This window comes from Diplotaxodon limnothrissa, linkage group LG15 (genome assembly GCF_057381915.1).
Source record: "Diplotaxodon limnothrissa isolate DT_005_m linkage group LG15, D_limnothrissa_male_GT1.1, whole genome shotgun sequence".
In the NCBI taxonomy this organism is placed as follows: domain Eukaryota; kingdom Metazoa; phylum Chordata; class Actinopteri; order Cichliformes; family Cichlidae; genus Diplotaxodon; species Diplotaxodon limnothrissa.
In genome coordinates this window covers 25,848,936-25,870,694 of record NC_140610.1, presented here as the reverse complement: position 1 = coordinate 25,870,694, position 21,759 = coordinate 25,848,936, and the positions used below count along the sequence as shown (strand labels likewise).

The window sequence follows — 21,759 nt, the reverse complement described above, 5'->3', positions numbered from 1 at the left end:
AATATTTCTGCGGCAGAGTATGTTTAGAATTAGATTATTAATTAACCTAAGCTAAAGGTTTAAAGGCACCGTGAGGTGAAATAAAGACACACCACTGGGTATTTTGTTTTGAAATGAATGTGTTGGTGAAAAATTTCTGTCACCCAGTGATATGCTATTATGAAGGAGTGTTCACTTTCTCTGATGGTCCTGTTAATGTTGGCAAGAAAAATCAAAACATTTGAAAATGAAAGGAGACAAATAAAATCCACCCACTCACTTCTGCCACTGTCATGATGGTTCTCCTGTCAAAAGAAATCCTCCAGGCTGAGAACTACTTTTCACTCAACACTGCTCATGGGGTCTGCTGCTACTGACAAAGAGCTGAGGCAGGGGTCTGTTCATGGCGTTGACTCAGCCTGCCGAGAGTGTGAAAGATCTCAGTTCTGTATGGGGCGAGCTTGTAACTGCAGAGCTCAGTGGTTTTCGAATGACGAACAAGAAGCTCTTAGAGGGTCTATGTAGCGTCCCAGCGGGTCGCCGGCAAAGTAATATGTAGTTTAATGTCACTCCAAATCACGCAGTCAGTATTAGTGACATAAACATTCAGGCTGAAATTAGCTGCTATGTGTAGTGCCGTTAAGGAATGTGCCAGAAAGTTTTAGTGATTTTAATGCTGTATAGTGTTGAATTGGTTCATTAGTTGAAAGACTAAAGTTAGTCATTAAAAGAGGATTTGAAGCACTTTGGACTTTTTCTTTGGGCTTTAGAAGCCTATTATATCACTTTAAAATGTAGTCAAACTATTTTTACCTAAAAACTGCAATAGAAATTAAGTAAATGTTAAAGCATTCATTCTAGACCCAAAATCTAAAATGTTAGATTTTTTCTGACACAGTATTTTATTCTATTGCATATAGTTTTGTATTTACCCTGGCCCTGAGGTCGTCAAGCTTGTTCTCCAGTGACTGGACGTTGGCGAGCAGGATGCTAGGCAGAGGTGTGCGGTGTGCACGAGCTCTCAGCCTGTTCCTGACGCCGGCTCGCTTCCCTCTAGGCTGCCACCGCTTCCCTTTGTTCTCCCTCAAGATCTCACTCGGCCAGCTCGGATCCGGAGTTAAAAACTTTGAATTGTGAGTAAATTGTATACCAATAGAGACAATAGTGTCACTGTCATACCTAATGTACCCAATGGTGATGATTTTGCCGATTTAGAAACGCTGAAAACTAACTTAAAAAACAAAGACAAAGAAAAAGTGGTCGGAGCAGTCGTGACGGCAGCCGACCTCACCGGCGCCATCTTCATCTTCATCTATGCTCGCTTCGAGGCTGCAGCTAAGGACTCCAACAATGCTAGTGCTAGCGGCGCTAACGGCTGCAGACAGGAAGATACTGCCAGCACCGGAAACGTGCTCGTCATCTCCGAGCATGAAGTAAGGAGAGCCTTTATGAGAGTGAACACCAGGAAAGCAGCAGGACCAGACGGCATCCCAGGTCGTATCCTCAGAGACTGCGCATACCAGCTAGCTCCTGTGTTCACTGAGATATTCAACATCTCTTTATCTCAGTCGGTGATCCCCACATGCTTCAAAGAGTCCATCATTGTTCCTGTCCCGAAGAAACCCCACCCTGCTTCTCTCAATGACTACCGCCCTGTAGCCCTCACCTCAGTAGTGATGAAGTGCTTTGAACGCCTGGTCAGAGACTTCATCATTTCTTCACTACCAGACACACTGGACCTACTACAGTTCGCTTACCGTCCAAATCGTTCCACAGACGATGCCATCTCTCATCTCCTCCACACATCACTCACTCACTTGGACACTAGAAGGGGGAATTATGTTAAAATGCTCTTCATAGACTACAGCTCTGCATTTAATACCATAATTCCCTCCACACTCACCACCAAGCTGGAGCATCTGGGACTCAGCTCATCTATGTGTCAGTGGATCTTCAACTTCCTAACTGGCAGACCACAGGCAGTAAGGATGGGCGGACATGTCTCAGCCTCCACCACTCTCAGCACTGGAGCCCCCCAGGGGTGTGTTCTGAGCCCCCTGCTGTACTCTTTGTACACATATGACTGTGTGGCCACTACCAGCTCCACCACCATCATCAAGTTTGCTGACGACACCGTCGTGGTGGGCCTGATCTCTGATAACAACGAGACGGCCTACCTGAAGGAGATTAGGAATCTGGAGAACTGGTGCCAGAGGAACAACCTCCTTCTAAACGTCAGTAAGACAAAGGAGCTGATAGTGGACTTCAGCACTAAGCAGGAGAGGAACTACCAGACCCCCGTCATCAACGAGTGCCCAGTGGAGAGAGTGGACAGCTTCAAATACCTCGGAGTTCACATCACGCAGGACCTGTCATGGTCCTGTCACATCAACACCGTGGTGAAAAAGGCCCGTCAGCGTCTCTACCACCTCAGACGCTTGAGAGACTTCCAACTGCCCTCCAAGGTGCTCGGGAACTTTTACTCGTGCACCATAGAGAGCATCCTGACGGGAAACATCTTAACCTGGTTCGGGAACAGCACCATGCAGGACAGACGAGCTCTACAGAGGGTTGTGCGATCAGCTGAGCGCACCATCCGCTCCGAGCTCCCTGACCTGCACTCAATCTACAGCAGGCGGTGCTGGACCAAGGCCAGGAAGATCGTGAAGGACCTCAGCCATCCCAGCAATGGACTGTTCTCTCTGTTGAGGTCAGGAAAGCGATTCTGCTCCCTGAAGACCAACACAGAGAGACTGAGGAGGAGCTTCTTCCCGCAGGCGATACGGTTTCTCAATCACACCACCACACAGTACTGACCCACACATACAGTTCTTACACACACACTGGACATTCTGGACATTGTTTTCACTTCATCACTTAAATCACTTTAAGCATATTTGCACTGCACAAGACATAATGTGGATTGCACAACACTGGTCACTACATTCTTCATTTCCAGTTAATACTTGTACAGCTGCTGTTATTGTGTATATATTTATTTATATTTCTTCATACATTCTTATATAGTTCTATATTGTGTATTTTTTTGTACAGTTATTTTATTTTCAACTTTAATTTATATATTTTATCTTATTCTTTCCCAGTTAAATTTACCCTTCATTCTAATTTGTGTTGTACAGTTATTTCATTTTTAACCTTAATTTATATTTTATTCCTTCCTAGTTAAATTTACCCTTTTTAATTTTTCATATTTATTTCCCATCTTATTCATAGCCTTTTCCTTTTTTGTTTTCTTTAGGTCACGAGCAGTTGTCCAAGCATTTCACTACATATCGTACTGTGTATGACTGTGTACGTGACAAATAAAATTTGAATTTGATATTTTGATTTGTATTCTATTGTTTAGAGTGAGTTATTCTTTTTATCTTATCCTATTCCATAATTTTTCTTAATTTTTGCTGTTAAACTAGATCTAAAACCAGCCCAAACCTAAAACAAAGTCTAAATCCAGTCCAAACTCAAAACTACATCTAAAACCAGCCCAAACTCAAAACTAGATCTAAAACCAGCTCAAACCCAAAACTACATCAAAACCAGCCCAAACCCAAAACTACATCTAAAACCAGCCCAAACTAGATCTAAAATGAGTCCAAACCCAAAACAAAGTCTAAAACCAGCCTAAACCCAAGATCAAAACCAAGTCTTAAACCAATCAAATCCCTAAACTACCCAAAACTAAGTTCAAAACTAGATTTAAAACCAATCCAAACCCATAATAGATCTAAATCAGCCCAAAACCAAAATAAATCTAAAACCAGTCCAAACCCAAAACAAACCTGTCTACAAAAAGGCCCAAACTCTAGAACAAAACCAAGTCTCAAACTTGTCTAAACACAAGTTCAAAACCAAGCCTAAAGTGAAGAGAAAAACTTACCCACAACCAAAACTAGATCTTAAACTACTCCAAACCCAAGCCAAAAAGCCAAAGCTAAGTGTAAAACCAGTGCAAACCCAAGAACGTTGACCTTTAGGCTTTGTTATACAAAAGTTTACATAGATCTCTACTTCTGTGTATCAGATTATTTATACACTGTATGTATTTTCAGGAAACTAAAGGTGCTGGAGCATTTTAAGAACCTCACAGTTGGGGAATGACCTACATGCACAAATCAGACTAGAGCCTGTGACTGCTTTTCAATCTTCTTATCTATGACATAGTACAGTTTTCACTGAACTTTCACTGGATGTTTCTGTTTCACTAGTTAACATCCCGCAAGTCTCTGGTGAAATGTTTAAGGGGTTATGTTTTACTCTACTTACATTTCAGCCCAATAGACCTGAAATCGCTGTTGTTGAGGAGTTTGCTTGGTACTTAAGTTAAAAGTGAAGTTAATTCCTCATGAATGCTGACAATGAGTGTCATTTACCTTTACTTTGAGTTTTTTTTTGTGCACTTCACCCTTGGGGTGAAGGGCAGAAATTTTTAAAAATCAGTCTGAACTCATATAGTCACTAATCCCCTACTTGGACATAGCAGTCTTACATAAAGCACTTCTCACTTTGTCCTGAGGCTTTCCATTTGGTTTTACATTAAATAAGTGGACAACTCAGCAGTTTCCCCTTGTATATAAAACTGTACAGAGTGCAAATAATGGGTTTAAAACATTTTCCTGATATAAAAAACTGGCCCAGTGTTTTCTTTTTTCCTTAGGCAAATGTATGCATTTGCTTTTTGTGCAATGAAGCAAAAGTAGGACCACAAGGAAGGAAAAATCACCAGGAATTTGGTCAAAATTGGTTATTCTGAAGTAATGTTTAATCTGCTACAGCTTAAAATAAATGTTTGTTTATTAAAACAAAGGGAAAATGCACAGATGGTGTATGTAAGCAAGGTGATGCAGACTTTCTTTTCTTCATGTGGACCAATCTCACTGAAGGTCCATTTTGGGGCAGAAAAACTACTACAGAGTCAAAGACATCCTCTAATTTGAGTCCAGCCAGCTCTACCCCAAACCACGAATACATTCTATGTGTTTTTAATAGAGATGGGCCGATCCGATATTACGTATCGGTCTGATACTGACCTAAATTACTGGATCGGAAAAATAAAAAATGCAATCCGATCCATTAAATATCACGAAAGCACCTCACAAAACTTGCAACACACCGTAACTCACCTCAGAACGTTAGCACGTCGGAGCAGTATGCATCACGTGATAGAGCGGCTGTGGCATGCGGGACCTGTCGGTGGTCTGGATAGCATTTGGAGCTTTGCTAGCAACCCGGCATTTCATCTCCGACAAAGTTATCCCCGAGAGAAGTAAAGCAAGTGTGTAAGTCCATCTCTGAATGTTTGTAAAGCATTCCTGCATTAAGCTTAACAAGCGACTGCCTCTTCTTGCTGCTACTTCAATCATGAAACTGCTTAACGATCAGCTGATCGGCTTTTCTGTCGCGAGTCCGTCTCTCTTGTTTGTTTTTGGCCCACTTTGCACCAGAAAGAGGAAACCAGCGGCTGAACAACAGCAGCACGTTTAAGCTTGATCAGCTGTTGTTAGAATGTATTTAATATTACTTTCTACTCGAGGATCTTTTTCTACGTAGCTGACGCTGGTAACTGTGCAGGGGCGGATCTAGCAAAGTTTAGCCAGGGGGGCCGATAGGGCATGAACAGGGAAAAGGGGGCACAAAGACATACTTTTCTTTCTTATTCTCATTTAAAATGTCGAGCTTTTAATAAATAATTATCTGACACCCAAAGTTTTAATTTGATGTAAAATGAATAGAAGTCAATTACTGTATATAGTGACTATTAAGTCTAATATATATACACCCTAGTAAGCTATAGTACTTTTTCCTTTGGGAAGGTACCATCTGTGCAGTCTGCAATTTTGTTGAAGAAAGATGTTGAATCTATTTAATATTTCTTGAAAAATAATTGATTTCTGTGCATTTTTTTTCCACACTGCATCAAATTAAAGTTGATTACGTTGATTAAGCATCATGAGGTGGAGCGTGAGGGGTGGTTCCCTATTTTTTATTTATTTATTTTTGTTGTTGCTGGGAGTTGGAACCCTATTAGTTAGGTTGCTTAATATTTACGCTAAGTACTCTTTAAAATACCAGAATAGGGAGGATTGTCATGATCCTGGGTCCTTTTGACCCAGCATTTTGTGTTTTCTCTTCGATTTTGGTTCTGTTCTTCCTTTGTTTAGTGTTTACTCTGTTCTGCCCGTGTGTTCCTGTTTTATTGTGAAGGTCTGCGTCTTATGTGAGTGTTTTCAGTTTGCCTCCCTAGTCTCGTTATGTTAATCACTCCCAGCTGTGTTTCCCACCTGTGTGTAATCTCCCTGTGTTCTCTGAGTGTATTAAGTTGTATTTTCTGTCTTAGTAATTGCTGGTTCGTCTGTGTTGTTTCCCCTCGGTCTCCCTGCGTCTCTCCGTATGTATTTCCCCGGACCTCTGCATCTTCGTTTCTGGTTTGTTTTGTTAGTTTTACCCAGTTTAGGTTTTCCTGTTTCACCTTCACCCACGCCATTGCTGTTTGTATTTTCTTTTGTTAAATAAACACTCACCTGCTCCAGAGCTGCTGCCCTTTGGGTCCTTTTCTACATTCCACACGGCTTGCCCCGGCAATCCATGACAAGGATGGTGTAGGTTTAAGTTTATTAGATTGATCAGTATTGCTGAACTATGAAACTTTTTTTTTTTTGCATACAGGTATAACAGAATAGCTTTAGTGTAGTTGTTGTTTTAAACTTGAGTATGAACTTATACAAAATGCAGCAAGATATTTAAAAAAAAAGTTTTGTTGATTAAAAAACACTATATCGGATTCATATTGGTATCGGCAGATATCCAAATTTATGATATCGGTATCGGACATAAAAAAGTGGTATCGTGCCATCTCTAGTTTTTAATAGCATACTTTGTTAGGAGAAGGCATTTAAAACATATTGAGGACTGCGGGCTGAAATAGTTTTCTTCTGAAGGCTGTGATTGAAGAATTGAAGGTTCAACAGAGGCAGCCATCATCATTTACTGTGAAGCAGAGCATGATTGTGTGTTTCAAATGCTGCTCTCCAGTTTTTTACATAATGGGAGCCACACAGCTCTTCCCCCAAGAGGCTGAACCACAGAGAGCTGCAGGCAAATATGGGACCGCCGTCTGCAAATACCAATCTCAATCCCATCTCTCTAGCCTTGAAAGAAAAGAGGAACAAAAGGCTTGTGGGGTGGGGAGGGATGGTCTCTGAGACATTTCCATGGACACACTGATGGCTGCCCGTGTGCTTGGAAATGTCACACCGTCATAGCAACAGGTTTAACATCCTGCTTAATTCAAGTTCGCAATTACAGGCCTCGTGCATGCACACAGGATGATAACAGGGCCGCACTTTTACGAAGGACTACCTCTTCAGAGTCTTGCTTACAGATACCCATTACTGCTAGTTTGCTGGAGACAAAGGCTTCACTGCAGCTCAAGGCTGTTTTGCATTGTCAATATCTCCAGTGAACAGTGTGTTCAGCTGTTTGTCCTCTTTAACTTGGCTCTAAAAAAATGCAGCATGGATAAATTTCAAGTGAGCGTGACCGACCCTGCTGAGTGGGAGGGAAGCTCAGCAGGAGCAGTGAAGGGGGAAAATTGTCTGTATCCTTTTTTTTTTAATTTTGATTTTTACACATTTCCATTTCGCAGGACCCCGGAGGCATGACACCTGCCTCTGTCTTTCACAGGAAGCAACGCCGGTCACACGCAGCTCTCACCTGGTCAGAGAAACCCACTGAGAAACTCTTGAATACGGTGGACAGGAAACCTGTAGGAAGCGGTATTGATTACGGTCTTTCAGACGCGACCGTGGCAATGAGTCGATAAGGGCAAACTGTTTGGGCCTGAAGCCTCGTACAAAGGGCGACTTTGAGGAGCAAAAAGGTCAAATAAAAAATAGATGTATGAGAGAGAGAGAGAATCTGTGGGGAAGAACAATAAAAACAAAACAAAAAAAACAGTGAGCACAAGTCACACATTTATGATCTGAACATGGTTTTTAAAAAAAAGAGCTGCAAAGCTGCAGAGACTGGGAAAATAAACCTGCAGTTTATCAGCGGGCAGCGGAGGACGAAAGAAACAAAAGGGATCAGCATTGTCACTGAGCCAAAAATAAAGACACAGGAGAAGAGGTGGAGGAGCAGGTGTGGGGAAGGCAGCGGGCGTTTACCTGGAAGGCTTGCCAGAGCTGATCGGCCAAGGCGCCGATCTCTGAGAGGATGTGACGAACGAGCAAAGATGCTGACATGCGGCTGCTACCCAGCGCGATCACGTACTCCATCAGCTTCTCCGCAGGCTCGAGCTGAGTTTGGAAAAACACCACGATGATGCTTCCTTAGAACTTTAGAACTTAATAACACAGAACATAAAATCTGTAAATACACTGATTCTGTTTCTCAAGATTCTAAACTAATCATAAACAGAGTTTCTGCAGGATTCACCTCCAGCATCAACAGTTCATCATGATATCTAACTTTGTAAAATAAACTAAAACGTGGACATCATTTAGTGATGCATTTAACATGGATCTCTCTACACTCACATTTTACAACAGACACAATAAATAGTTAGTTTATGAAATTAATAAAGCTTTTTCTATTGACACATGAGGAAAAGGTAGAACAATGTTTCCCAGTTCAAAATAAGCTTTCTTAATCTGATACTGGGCCTTTGTGCAGCAACAGAGGGTTTGTCACACAGCAGCGGCACGACCAATGGCAACTCAATAACGACTTGAATTCACCAAACTTTTATGAAAAAAAACACTGATGTAACAAAACAAAGACAACCAGAATCAGGATCAATCCTGATCAGCAGGTCACGAAAAATGCAATAAGTGAGACCTTTTCTGAATAAACCCAGCAAATAAAGACATAAAAAAGATAAGAATAACATTGTTATGTTTAATGTAAAAAATGGCTCCAGTGAATGGTTCAACCTGAGCCAGAAGAAACCACTTTCACGATCTGTGATTTTTTTTTAAAATTTAACATAATTTTCATTTAACCTTTATTTATACAGGTAATGATATTGAGTCTCATTTAAAAGAGAAACCTCTTTCAGACAAACATACTAAAGTATTGAATATTAATGGCTGTAATTGTACTTAGAGCAGGGCGATATGACCAAAAAATATTTATCACGATATACATTTGAAAATTTGCAATAACGATATAACTGACAATATAATTACACTAGATAGAATACTTTACAACTCCACAACTTTATTAGTGCAAAAAAAGAAAACCATCAATGTATTTTCACTTAAACAGTAGCTGTTTTTTATGTGCATTAAAGTTATATAAAAATTTAACAGTGCAAATGCAAATTCCTCGCTGACAGTTTAACCAAAAGACATATCCTCAGCATAACCATGTATAATATCCACAAAACTTAAAAAGAGGTTATACACACACAATACGGTAATATTATGTTGAAGCACAGTACGTATCACTCCGCGAGGCTCCTGCCAACGATAGCCATAATCCTCCGACAATCCATCAAGCGGTGCGGGTTCGTATCCATCAAGGGGGCACTGTCGATTTTCAGAAAAATCAAAGGATTGATTTTAAGTGTGCTGTATTTTCCAAAAAACACGGTAATAACGACGGCCCGCTAGCATGCTCTACCAAAAATAGTGCTTTGTTGTGTATCTGACGGACGAAAGCTAAACCAGTTCCACACTGAAGTTGCAGCATTTTTACAAACCAATTCTGGTTCATCCGTTTCATTCAACGATCTGCTTTTGCCCTTCTTATTCTCCGTTGCCGCCATGCTTTTTCCGCCATGTGCTTATGAAAACAAAGGCACTGAGCATGCGCGTTTTACCCATATTCTATCACGATATTTCATTTTCTTATCGTTGCCCAACATTATACCGGTATTACCGCGAACGGTATGATATAGCCCAGCCCTAATTGTACTTTAGGTTTATTTTATGTCACATTTATTTACTTATTTAATATTAGTTAGTTGGTTGGACACAGATTATAGAGCATATCTAACGCACATCTTCCCTTATTGTCTTTTATTTTCTGCATTATTTGACTCAGGAATGATGAATGGATTTATAAGAGATCAGGACCCTACCTATTTCAGATTTTCCTTTTATTTTGTGCGCCACAAAGAAACTTCTCCACACACCAACACATCCTCTGTGCTGCTCCACAGTCTCCAGACGCCTCACATTTAGAACAAACAAACACTGCCCGAAGCTCATTAACAAACTTTTTAAATTATTTCAGCTGCTGATTTAACTCCAGTCGGGGAAAAAAAATCTAATTTCACTGAAAAGCTCTGCTGAGCTGAGAAAGTGCTCCGACACCCGATGACAGAGGAGCAGCCAAATATTTTTAGTCTTGAGAATATTTTAGAGCATGATTTATAGCAGCATGCTCAATATCTGACATGGAAATACTCAAGTGGAGCAAAAGTTGCTCCATTTTGTAAAATAATGCAGTTTTGTCAATGGAAATTCCAAAAATGAATACAAAAGAATAAGTTTTTTACTTCAATGATAAAACACTCAGACTTCGATCCAACCGCAGCAGAGCTTCTTTCCTTGTTTTCCTATAACTGGATGCCCCAGGTGTAGAAGCAGTCGACTCAGAAAAGCTGTTTTTAAATTCCAGATTACGCTCAGAGCGCATCCTTTGCCAAGGCTCCAGTTTTGCAAAGATGGATGAATAAACTGAACTCTAGCATTTTTCTTTTCCTTTTTTAAATCAGCCTTGTCAGTTTTCCATTGGTGGAAATCATAAAAACATCTTTATATGAAAACCCTGTGGTGTTTGTGCTCTATGTGTTACATTTCCACTTTTTCATGTTAGTTCCCTTTCTGCCAAATCAAACACGTGGAGCTCCTCGCTGTGGCGACCTCTCGTAAATAAATACCAGCTGAAAATAACTTTTCTAATTATCAATTAAAATCTGTGAGTTTTGTCTGTGAAACCAAAAAGATAAATTAGTGCTTGTGTATCTAATACAGTCACAAAACATGTATTATTATGCATTATTCTGTTAAAGAAGCTGGGGTTCACCTACCTTTACTTGCATGTGTGCGGTTATTTTGATCGGTTGTGGTTTTCAACGAACGTGCATATTAGAGGAAAATGTCTTTTGTACTGTACTACTACTTTAATTTTGCAGATTCATCTCATTAACATAAGTTAATAGGTTTTTACAGATTAAGTTACCCGGGAGTGTATAAAGTAATTAACACCGACTCCAATAATTCCATGTATACAGTTCTGCATAATGTGCACTTCCAGTCTGGGAATTTAAATATACTTTGACACATTTCCAGTAAGATTATTTTTGTTTCATTATTTCAGCTTTTACTTAATGATCTTTCACCTGTGGACTGGAAAAAAAATTATGCTGGTAGATCGATTCTGTGGAAAACAGGTGCCTTATATGTGATAATTAAATATTGATTTGGTGAAGATTATGTGATTTTTGTGGTTAAATACTGTGGTGGTTGGAAAGCTCGCCAAAGCAGGCTGAATGTGCGACTGAATCCATTGTGAGAAATCTGTTTTGTGAGGTTAGCTCCTGTCTGAAAGTTCTTCAGAACCTTCGACGATTGTCGTCTCCTTCGCTTTCTGCAGCATGAATATTAGAACATAGAGCTGGGCGATATATCGAGTTTTTAAAACATATCGATATTTTTTTATACGAGATATAAGATGTGACAATATCGTTTATATCGATATAGTCTATGTTACGTTATAATTATAGTTGTGGAGCCGCAAGTTTGCCTCTCTTTCGTCCACTTTTGTCTCTACGCAACGTTACTCCGCCTCGCCTTCACTGAAGACAACTCCCCCTCCTACCCCATCGCTTCACGTGCAGGCAGCGACAAGACGGACACGGCAAATCTCCGTTAACGAGTTACTGCGCATCGCCCCATGCGTGGGGCTGGACGGCGTCAACGTGCTAACGAGCTAAACATGCTAACGAGCTAACCGCGCTAACCCTAAAATCCTTTCATTCTCTCAAAAGTTGACAGTGCGCCTTATGTATGAATTCTGGTTGTGCTTGATGGCCGCGAACCGATTTTATGTGGTACACGGCGTTCAGCAATCTGTCAAAAATGTTTGAGTACGACTTTGGTAAACTACGGAGCTGCAGCGCTTGATAGATTGTCGGCGCATTACGGCTACCGAAGAGCTTCGCGGAGTGATACGTACTGTCCATCAACGTAATATTACCGTACTGTGTGTGTATAAGGACCATAAATGGCACCTGTAAGAGACGTGGTTATGAAGCGGATTTCAAACTCCAGGCTATCAGTCACACAGTACAAGTTGGGAACAGAGCAGCTGTGAAATCTGTCTGTCTTTGTTATTACGCTCAGCGTCTTTTAGTTTACATTTTGACTGCACAATTGTGAGCTCTTTGTTTAGCACAAAAACAACCTTGTTTTCTTTTATTTATGGAGCATTATTATTTAATGAATGCTCATAATTTAATTTTGAGTAATTTTTCATGTACATCTGCGCTGTATGTCAATAAAAGTGCCTGTGTGACATCTGGGACACAGCTTTGACTAAGAACTCTCTTTTTGTTCTTACTTTATGGCTTAAAAAAAAATATATCGAGATATATATCTTATATCTCCATCCAGCTAAAAAATATCGAGATATGAATTTTGGGTCATATCGCCCAGCCCTATTAGAACAGACTTCAGTCACAGTCTTAAATCCTTCTGAGAATTCGCAACTCTCAAACACACGAGAATCCTGAAGGCAACAATCACTCGACACTGATTGAGGCTGACACTACGAACTTAAATGACCTCCCAACCAAACAGAAGCTGCCCGATTAAAGGTTCACAACAGAAACCAATCAAACAAACTCAGATTAATATTCTCAGGTTGGGTAAAACTATGGGCTCAAAATGTGGTCATAAATATTTTGTACTTGTAAATCAGTTTCCTTGTAAATCAGTTTCGTATGTGTAAAAAGAATTTGTGTGTGTGTAACAAAGATTTGTGTGTGTAAAAAATAATTTGCGCGTGCGTAAAAAAGATTTGTGTGTGGACTTAGCCAAAAAAAACCCTGAAAGTTACAAGTACGAATTTTGACACTATTTTTCTTCCTTTTATCTGATTGGTCAATGTCATGTCAATCACAAATGTAACAATCCAATCAGAGAACAGATGGGTTTGGCTGTCGGAGGGGCGCTTTTTTTGAACTGCAGGTCCTTGAAGGGTAATACAGTTTGAAGCTGGAGGATCTCTATATAAATATCCGATAGCAGCTAGGTCCCCTAACTGTTGAAAGGATAAAGTTGTGGTATATCAGTGGTTAGAAATATTATTATTACTTTAGGATTAGTTTAACACAAAGTTAGGGCTGACCCGGGACCACTGCTGTGAGTCACAGTGCGCAGCATAAAAGTCCTTTCACATCGGACGCAGGATGTGCTGCTAATGCTAACTGCTAACTAAAAGCAAAGGATCCAGAATTTGTTGCGCTGGCTGCTGGGCTCTGTGGGTTTTTGCAGCAGCTCTACCTGTACTAGATGCACCTGCTCCTTGTCGTTTCTATCTCTGACTTTATGTCCTCTACAAGAGTTTCTGGTTTTTTTGCTAGTTCTTCAAATGTTAAATAAAAACATCTATGCTAATTCATAACGAAGAAAGCTTTGTAATGAAGACTGTCATTTCCAAAACACTGCCCGCCCCCACCCCGCGGTCCGCAGCGCTGTTGAAAAGGCTGTGGAAGTCCCTATATTAAACACGTAAACCTGTGACACAAAAATCACCAAACTCGGACAACCACAGACTGTTTTCCTTCGTGGTGATTAAGGAAAACGCTGGGTTGGCATGTAAAAGGGCATTTATTCCCTTCAAAGACCTGCAGTTCAAAAAAGCGACAGCCAAACCCATCTGTTCTCTGGTTGGATTGTTACATTTGTGATTGACATGACATTGACCAATCAGATGAAAGGAAGAAAAATGGGGTCAAAATTCGTACTTGTAACTTGCAGGGTTTTTTTGGCTAAGTCCACACACAAATCTTTTTTATGCACGCACAAATCTTTTTTACACATACAAATCGTGATTTACAAGTACAAAACCGATTTACAAGTACAAAATATTTATGACCACATTTTGAGCCCATATGAAACCAGCAGATCACCAAGTCCTCACTCGGTGACACACCTCCAACACCATCTTTAAAAAAGGGGTCTTTACTTTAACCAGGCAGCTAGGTGATGTTGCACCCATCAAACATACAAAAACAGTGCATTTGTTTAGGACTATTTTCAGTGGCGTGTTTGGTGCTTTCTTGAGTATTTGTGGCAGCAGGACTCTTCAGGGTAGCAGTGCAGCTCACTGACGTGTTTTTAATAGTTTTAATGGAGCACACAAGAGGTTTTTTGACTAGAATATTAAAAGTATACTGATCCCAAAACACACTGTCAGCCATTTTACAGCCGACACATCCAAACTGTCCTCTGATGTAGTTCCGCCTGGCAGCTCCAAAAACAGCAACCAGGGGGTGAAATACCCAACTCTCAGACTTCATTAAAACTTCAATTTTGAGCAGGGACCACGTCCAGTTAACCTACGACTGACCTGGCAGTTTGAAGCCCAGCAGAGAGGTGTAAATCTTTATTTATTTATATGAAAGAGACAAAAAGCCAGCCTGCATCTCCTTTCTGCTGCTGGAAAAATTTTTGCCTTTCAACCAGTATGACACACTCTTTGTAAAGGTTTATTATTCTCCTTCTGTTCAGCTGTGAGACAGACTGAGGATTACTCACAGTCTTTGGTTTGATCGTTGGAAGTTTTTTTTCCCCCCTTAAATTTACTGCAACATCTTCTTATTTCATGTCTTTCATGCGTTACCTGCACATCCTTTAAAAATGCATTTATTTTGTATGCCTTTGGAAAAATGATGTTACAGAGTACAAACCTGTGCAAGAGGCCTATTTTTTTAAGCCTAGCTTCCTGATTTGTCTGCATATGTGAAGGCACTGTAAGAGTGAAAGGCAGCACCGTCAGAAAAATTAATGGTGTGATATGAAGGCGAGTTTAAACACTGGCTGGATCCAGGGTACGAGAAGGTAATAAAAGTTCGTCCAGCAGACAAAAGGATGACATGGGTAAGATGAGGCAGCGGTGGAGTTATAAGAAGTCAGACAGACACCAAACTGTTCACCCTCTGAAAGGTTACTGCATGAAATATGTCTGCAGTTCAGCACAGAGGGAGAGTGACATTTGAACGAAGCCGCTCGGGGATCCGGAGCTGGCAATTTCACCCTGTGAGCTCTTCATCTTGTCCAATCTCATTCGTCTTGGCACACAACAGCTCGTCCAGGTGTGTCTGAGAAATGCAGGCAGAAATAAGAGCTCACCGTGAGGACCTGAGCAGCTCTGAAGGCAGGACCTACCACCGAATAAACTGCAGCTGTAAACTGAGGCTGTAAGCAGTTTGCTGAAACTTGCAGAGGACTCTTACTCAGCTGTTTTCACTGTTTGAATACACAGCCAGGGTTTCAGAAAAAGGCCAAACAATGATGGTATAAAACTGTCTAAAGCTGTCACATGGGTCTCCGTTTTCAAATTTAGTAACACCAAACAGTGAAATCTCTTGTTATTCCTTTCTGCACGACTACAAAATGACTGAGTGGCTCAACAAAATGCTGAAATGCATCTAATGAAGACTGTAGCTGATAGAAGTGATCAAGTTAATGAGCACAAAGGGGTTAAGTGCTAAAACACCTGTAGCAACTTATCCAAGAAGTCTGGAGCATGTGAATGAATACGAGGTAGGTTTGTCAGAAGATCCCAACTTTTAGAAGAATGTTAAAATTATAAACGCCCTGTCTCACAGTGATGTTGAAAACCCTTTCCAAAGTCGAAGTCTTGAATAATCAGGCCCCATCATACCTTGAAGACCTCATAGTAACCGAGCAGAGCTGTTTGCTCTCAGACTGCAGGCTTACTTGTTGTTCCTCAAGTATTTAAAAGTAGAATGGGAGGCAGAACATTTCAGGCCTCTCTTCTTTGGAGCCAGCTCCCCGTTGGGATATAGGAGACAGACATAAATAAAACTGGACCTTTCGAGTGTTATTGAAGGGTGAACAGGGGTATCTAATCTATTTAAAAACTAGTTGCATAAACAGCAGCAACAACAAAAATAATCTGTGTAAAAACATGAAGCAAATGACCTGAATATGAGCAGATCTGTAAGGTGACACTTCATAACTGCCAGTTTAGCACTTATTATCTGTAACTAAACTTTAGTTAATAGTTTTTATTAAAACTGACATTACTGACATTCAGCATTGAGCTGTAGCGACGATCTTTGCTGTGATTCTGACAACGCTGACTGTCACTACATAACAGATAATTTAGCTGCTTCCTTAGAAGAGTGCCATCTAAAATGTCCTCAGAAGTCAGTGTGCCATATGATTGCATTAGCAATAAATTTAATAACGCTCTATATTAACAGTTACACACTATATAGAACCACTTTATAGAATTATATTTGTGCGCAGATGTTGGCAGCTATCAGCGAATAGTTATCAACTATTTTGAAACAAAAAAAAGACTTTTTATCCATAACAGCAAATGAACTGTACAACAGAAAATACAAATGCTATTTATGGCCTCCTCACAACAATGATAAGAAAAGTAAACTGGGCCAATATGGCATGTTTGTTAATACAGAGACACACATGTCAATGTGATCTCTGGTCTCCCACTCAGAGACACAGGTCTCCGAGTGTCCAGCGTTCAGACCTGAAGACACTCTTCATGTGAGAGAAAATCTGCTCACACAGATATGTAGAGCCAAATACTGTCAATAAGGCCTCTGCAATGTTCTGAAGACAGTTAAACTTGTCAGGTAGTGATGTCCAGCAGGTGAAAAGCTCCATGAACACGCACAGCTGTGGATTCCAGCGTTCGTAGTTCTGCAAACTTTGACCCCCACAGAGTCGAGCTTTTCAGTTCAATCAGCTGCATTTCGATGTCCTCTGTGTCCAGCCAGTTAATGCAACACAAATCCAGCTGCTCATTAAAGCTTTCTGGTTTGATCAGAAAAGAAAACATTGGTCCATACACAAGAAAGTCCCAAAAACCCATTGTGAATTCTGACTCGAGTATCCGGATGTATCCGTGTATTTAGGTGGTGCTGATGCTCCTGAAGCTTTTGAAGTGTCTGAATATGGAACGTTCAACATTGCTTGAAAAAACTGCCAGCTAGCAACGTCCCTCTCACCGGTAGGCTAAGTTATTTTTAGCCAATTACAAGTTTAATCTGGTAGTTGGGGTTGTTAGCTAAGATACCGTCATTAAGAAGTGGCACAACTAATGTGTCTATGCGAGTTAATTTGCGATGTGCACCACTGGCCAGGTCATTTATTTTCTAATGCACCATCTCAGATTAATTCACTGTGTGTCATGCCCGGGGCTGGACTGGGAAAAAAAATTGGCCCGGCACTTTGACTAGAGACGGACCTACCAGGTATTATAGGAAAGGCCATAAAGCGTTTCAATGAAAACAAATGCTGTTGTGACAGTGATGTACACTGTCTTGTTGGTATATGTATACATTTTACATCAGATAAAAACTTGTTGTAAGATTCAGATAATTATTTATTAAAAGCTAGACATTTTAAACCTTTAAAACCGGTCGGAGCGGGCACGCTCCATTTTCTGTAACTATTTTTTAAATCCCTGTAGAACCGGAACCACGTAAGCTAGCACAATAATTTGTACTTACATCTTATTCCATCAACTTGTCCTAAGTCACGGTTTCCTTCTACATATAGCTTTGCAAAAACAGCATAAAAAGCGCTTGAAGCAACAAAACCATAATATTCCAGAAACACGCTTTGCCGATCCGATCACCTGTTTATAACACTTCCTATGTTGGAATAGACGTCAGCGCGAACTGTCGCGTGTCCACCATTACCTGGCCAAAACTGGAACTGACGTCATTTTCGTGGAAAATGTAGTTTTGTACCTTCGGGGCCTTATAAGCCTGTACTGGTGTTTTTAAAAGTCATGTTTGACTTCATACTTTTCTGAATAGTTTCTGGGATGCTTAGAACTCAAATTGCACTATTTATTTTCATTTTTCCAGCAGTATATAAAAATTTGTGTATCTCAAAACTAAAACTATGAAGACACTCAAAATAAATTTCCTGTTGTTAGAAACTATTTTGTGCAACCTTAATGTATTTACAGTTTTGAGGAACAAAACTTAAATTTCTCTAACTAGAAATATATGTAAAAAACAAAAAAACAACAACTATTTTTTGTAGTTTATTGCACTTTTTTGCAATTTATGTAGTTATTATAGAGTTAATGCATACATATTATCAAAATCTGGGCTATAACAGTTATATTGATGTATAGCAACTTGAAATACTCCCAAAAATGGCACTACAGCATGTACAAATATAAAGATAACTCTGGCAGACTTGGTTCTATGGTAGGTCTTAAAGGGTTAAATGAGAATAAGAAAGAAAAGTATTTCTTTGTGCCCCCCTTCCCTGTTAATGCTCTACCTGCCCCCCTGGCAAAACTTTGCTAGACCCACCCCTGCACAGTTACCAGTTTTCAGCTACGTAGAAAATGATCCTGGTGTTATTTGTCTCTCAGAAACAGTTCATAACTTCCCTTCAACTCATTCATTTCACCTAAAAGGTAAACCTGTTTGTCCTTTACCTGTTCAGCTCACCACATATCCAAACCGATATCATGACCAGCAGCTTTACAGCTGTGGCTCCAGCAAACATCGGCTGATACTAGAAATTAATATTAAATAAATTCTAACAACAGCTGATCAAGCTTAAACGTGCTGCTGTTATTTAACGCGACATCTGCTGGTTTCCTCTTTCTGGCGCAAAGTGGGCGATAAATAAACAAGAGAGAAAAGGCGATCAGCTGATCATTGATCAGTTTCATGATTAAAAAACTCCTGCTTTGTGTCTTTTTTAATTCTAGCTGAAGTACGGGACAAACTGTGTTCCTTCTCAGCTCAGTACGAAACGCGTAATATTTTCTCTGAATACGGGACGATTCCGGTTTTTACAGGACGGTTGGCAACTCTATTAACTAACCTTATGAATAAAATAAAATTCACTATCAGTAACATCATAGCAACCGAACAGCTGTATAGAAACTCCGTCATGCTAGCTAGTACACAGTAAGAGTTATTGTAACTGACTGTAAAAAGTCAGCACAACGAAAATAAACTAAACTTGGTTTAAATCTGACCCAGATAGACTGCAGGTCATAACTTCTTACCTGAAGTTCAGTTCTCTCCTCCTTCTGCCTCCCCTTTCCGTCATCCACCTGCTGGCCTCTGTGGAAGCTCCGCCATAGCCACCACCAAACAACTGAGTTATTTTTACACATCGACCAGCATCCGGCCAGTCCACCACCTTTCATTGTTTATACCGTTACAAAACAAACAAAAAACAATCGGCCCATAAAAATGAAAAATCACCATCACAATGCCCGGTGGGCCGATGGCCAGTCCAGCTGTGGCACGCGTGCCCTGGGTTGCCGACCCCTGCACTACTCTATATTTCTAGGAATACAAAGTTTTAAAAAAGCAGTGATTAAAGTCACTTTATGGTGTTTTTAACTTTTTAAAACCTATTTCTTATGAGTCACTCGATTCAACATTTCAAGTCATAATAAGAAAAACAAAAGATTAAAGAATAAATCACTCCATCCTGGATGATCAGTTGTTTTATAGCTGTCCCCCAACAAAGAAAAACTGCGAGAGGACTCGTGTTAAACTGCACCTGAACCTCGCCTTCCATCTCCAAAACCTAATTTCCAGGACCTCTGATTCATGTATACAGACCACCTCTTGTTTTGTGGGGAAAAAAAGTCATCACATAAAGAAGAGTTAGAGCGTCGATTTTGATAAGACTTGTGCTGGATGGTGTGCGGTGGGCCTGTGCTAGACAGACCCAACAGATGGCATGAGTGAATATGTCCACACAGCAAGATGAGATAAACAAGTTAAATATTACAACATGCAACTGTCAGCCACAGCACCAAACACACTGACAGGTGAGGAGAATAACACTGATTATCTTGTTACAGTGGCACTGCCAACGGGTGGGATACATGAGGGCAACGGGGGAACAGTCAGTTCTTGGTGTTGATTCACTGATGGAAAGAAAATGGATCTGAGACTTTAGAAAGTCACAGATTGTGATGGTTGAATGACTGAGACAGAGCATCTCGACAACAGCAAGGACCAGTGATGAAATACCCACCAAAAGTGGTCCAAAGATAATCAGTGAGCCAGCAACACAGTCAGCCCGATGCTCACTGATGTGTGGAAGGAGTGAACTCTGGACCGAAGCATATTCAAGTGCACATTTGTTTTATTTGATGCCATTCACACACAAATTGGAGAAAGGGTTTAGGATATGGAACCTCGTCTTTCTCAGGGCCTTGAATGTATTGTAACAGCACATTTCAAACAAGTTTGGGAAATTCTTTTACATTTCTTCATCAAATAAACATGCAAAGAGTCAAGACTGTGGCTCTCTGTGCAAGTGAAACAGGCATGAGAGCCAAATAACTTAATCTGAAATATAAAAAAAATTCTTGATGTCTCTACAGGAGAGAACAGTAGTGGTGGCTGATCACAGGATCCTCTCAACCTATCAAGATAGCAAAGTCTACCACAGAGAGAAGACTGAAAATATGGAGGTTTCAGGTAAGTTGGATGGGTTTCTCCCAGAAGGTCGTCATGTTAGCTTCGTGTCAATCAGTTCTGTTTGACGCTAGACTGCTAACAGCCAGACGGACAGACAAACATAGTTTGAGAGATATAATTTTAAAATTTTGTGTGATGGCAGATACCAATAACCATTTGAGCTGATTTAATTTTAGTGAAAATCAGGTCAAGGTCACAACAAATGTCAAAATCAGTAAAAACATCTTCAAGCTTCCCAACAACACACCTGATCTTTGGGGACATAAGTACCTAGGTTTGCTAAGCTAACCTTCACCTTCATTATTAGCGCCCAAAGTTCACCTCGGGAAAAAAAATGTCTAGAAACCACATAGAGTAATACATCATATGAACAGGCACGAAGACAGCTGTCCAACACGCTTTTTATTTTTTCAATTCAGCATGACAGTGACACAATAACAGGCTAACGTCATCATAAAAACAAAGTGCTAATACAAGTTAGTGTAAGTGTTAGTACAGCCCTTACCCTAAAGGGGAAGGGCTGTACTAATTCTCTGAATGCTTTTGTTCTTAAAGTGCTGGACTGTTTGATTGGATCCCTTTAAAAACGAAATTTCATGTATAAAATTTCACTTTAAAATTTTAGATAAGTCCCTACAGAGTAATGGTTCAATAATTCATTCATTACTTTTGTATGCTGATGTATATTAGAATAATAAAATACCAAGGCCCGCCTTAACTCACACCAAACCTTTCAGGAACAATGAATTAGACCAAAAATGACCCAAAATAATCAGCAAAGTCGATCCAGAAATCTTTGAAGGTTGAGGTACGACTATGTTGCTCATTAATCTGATTTTATCAGCATTTCGACCCACAAACAAACGAAGACTAAAAACAGCTACAATAAATCCTGACAAACCATCACAAATGACTGAAGGGTCAGACTGAGCCGCATGCAAAAGACTCTCCACAGCGTATTACAAATTAGCATTTTAACAATGATTATGACAATTTGCCCAGCTACATGTTAGTCCTCGATAAGAGGAAATTGGGTATAAAAATGTCTGTAAGCG

The 21,759-nt window shown here is 40.2% G+C and overlaps 1 protein-coding gene across 1 annotated transcript in view; it reads right to left on the bottom strand.

The window, feature by feature from the left end:
• Positions 1 to 21,759, bottom strand: part of mei4 (meiosis-specific, MEI4 homolog (S. cerevisiae)) — a 72,408-nt gene that overhangs the window by 37,376 nt on the left and 13,273 nt on the right. Inside the window, exon 4 of the mRNA XM_085372498.1 lies at positions 8,160 to 8,291. Coding sequence (XP_085228624.1) covers positions 8,160 to 8,291 — 132 coding nt within the window. The remainder of the gene's footprint in view (positions 1 to 8,159; positions 8,292 to 21,759) is intronic.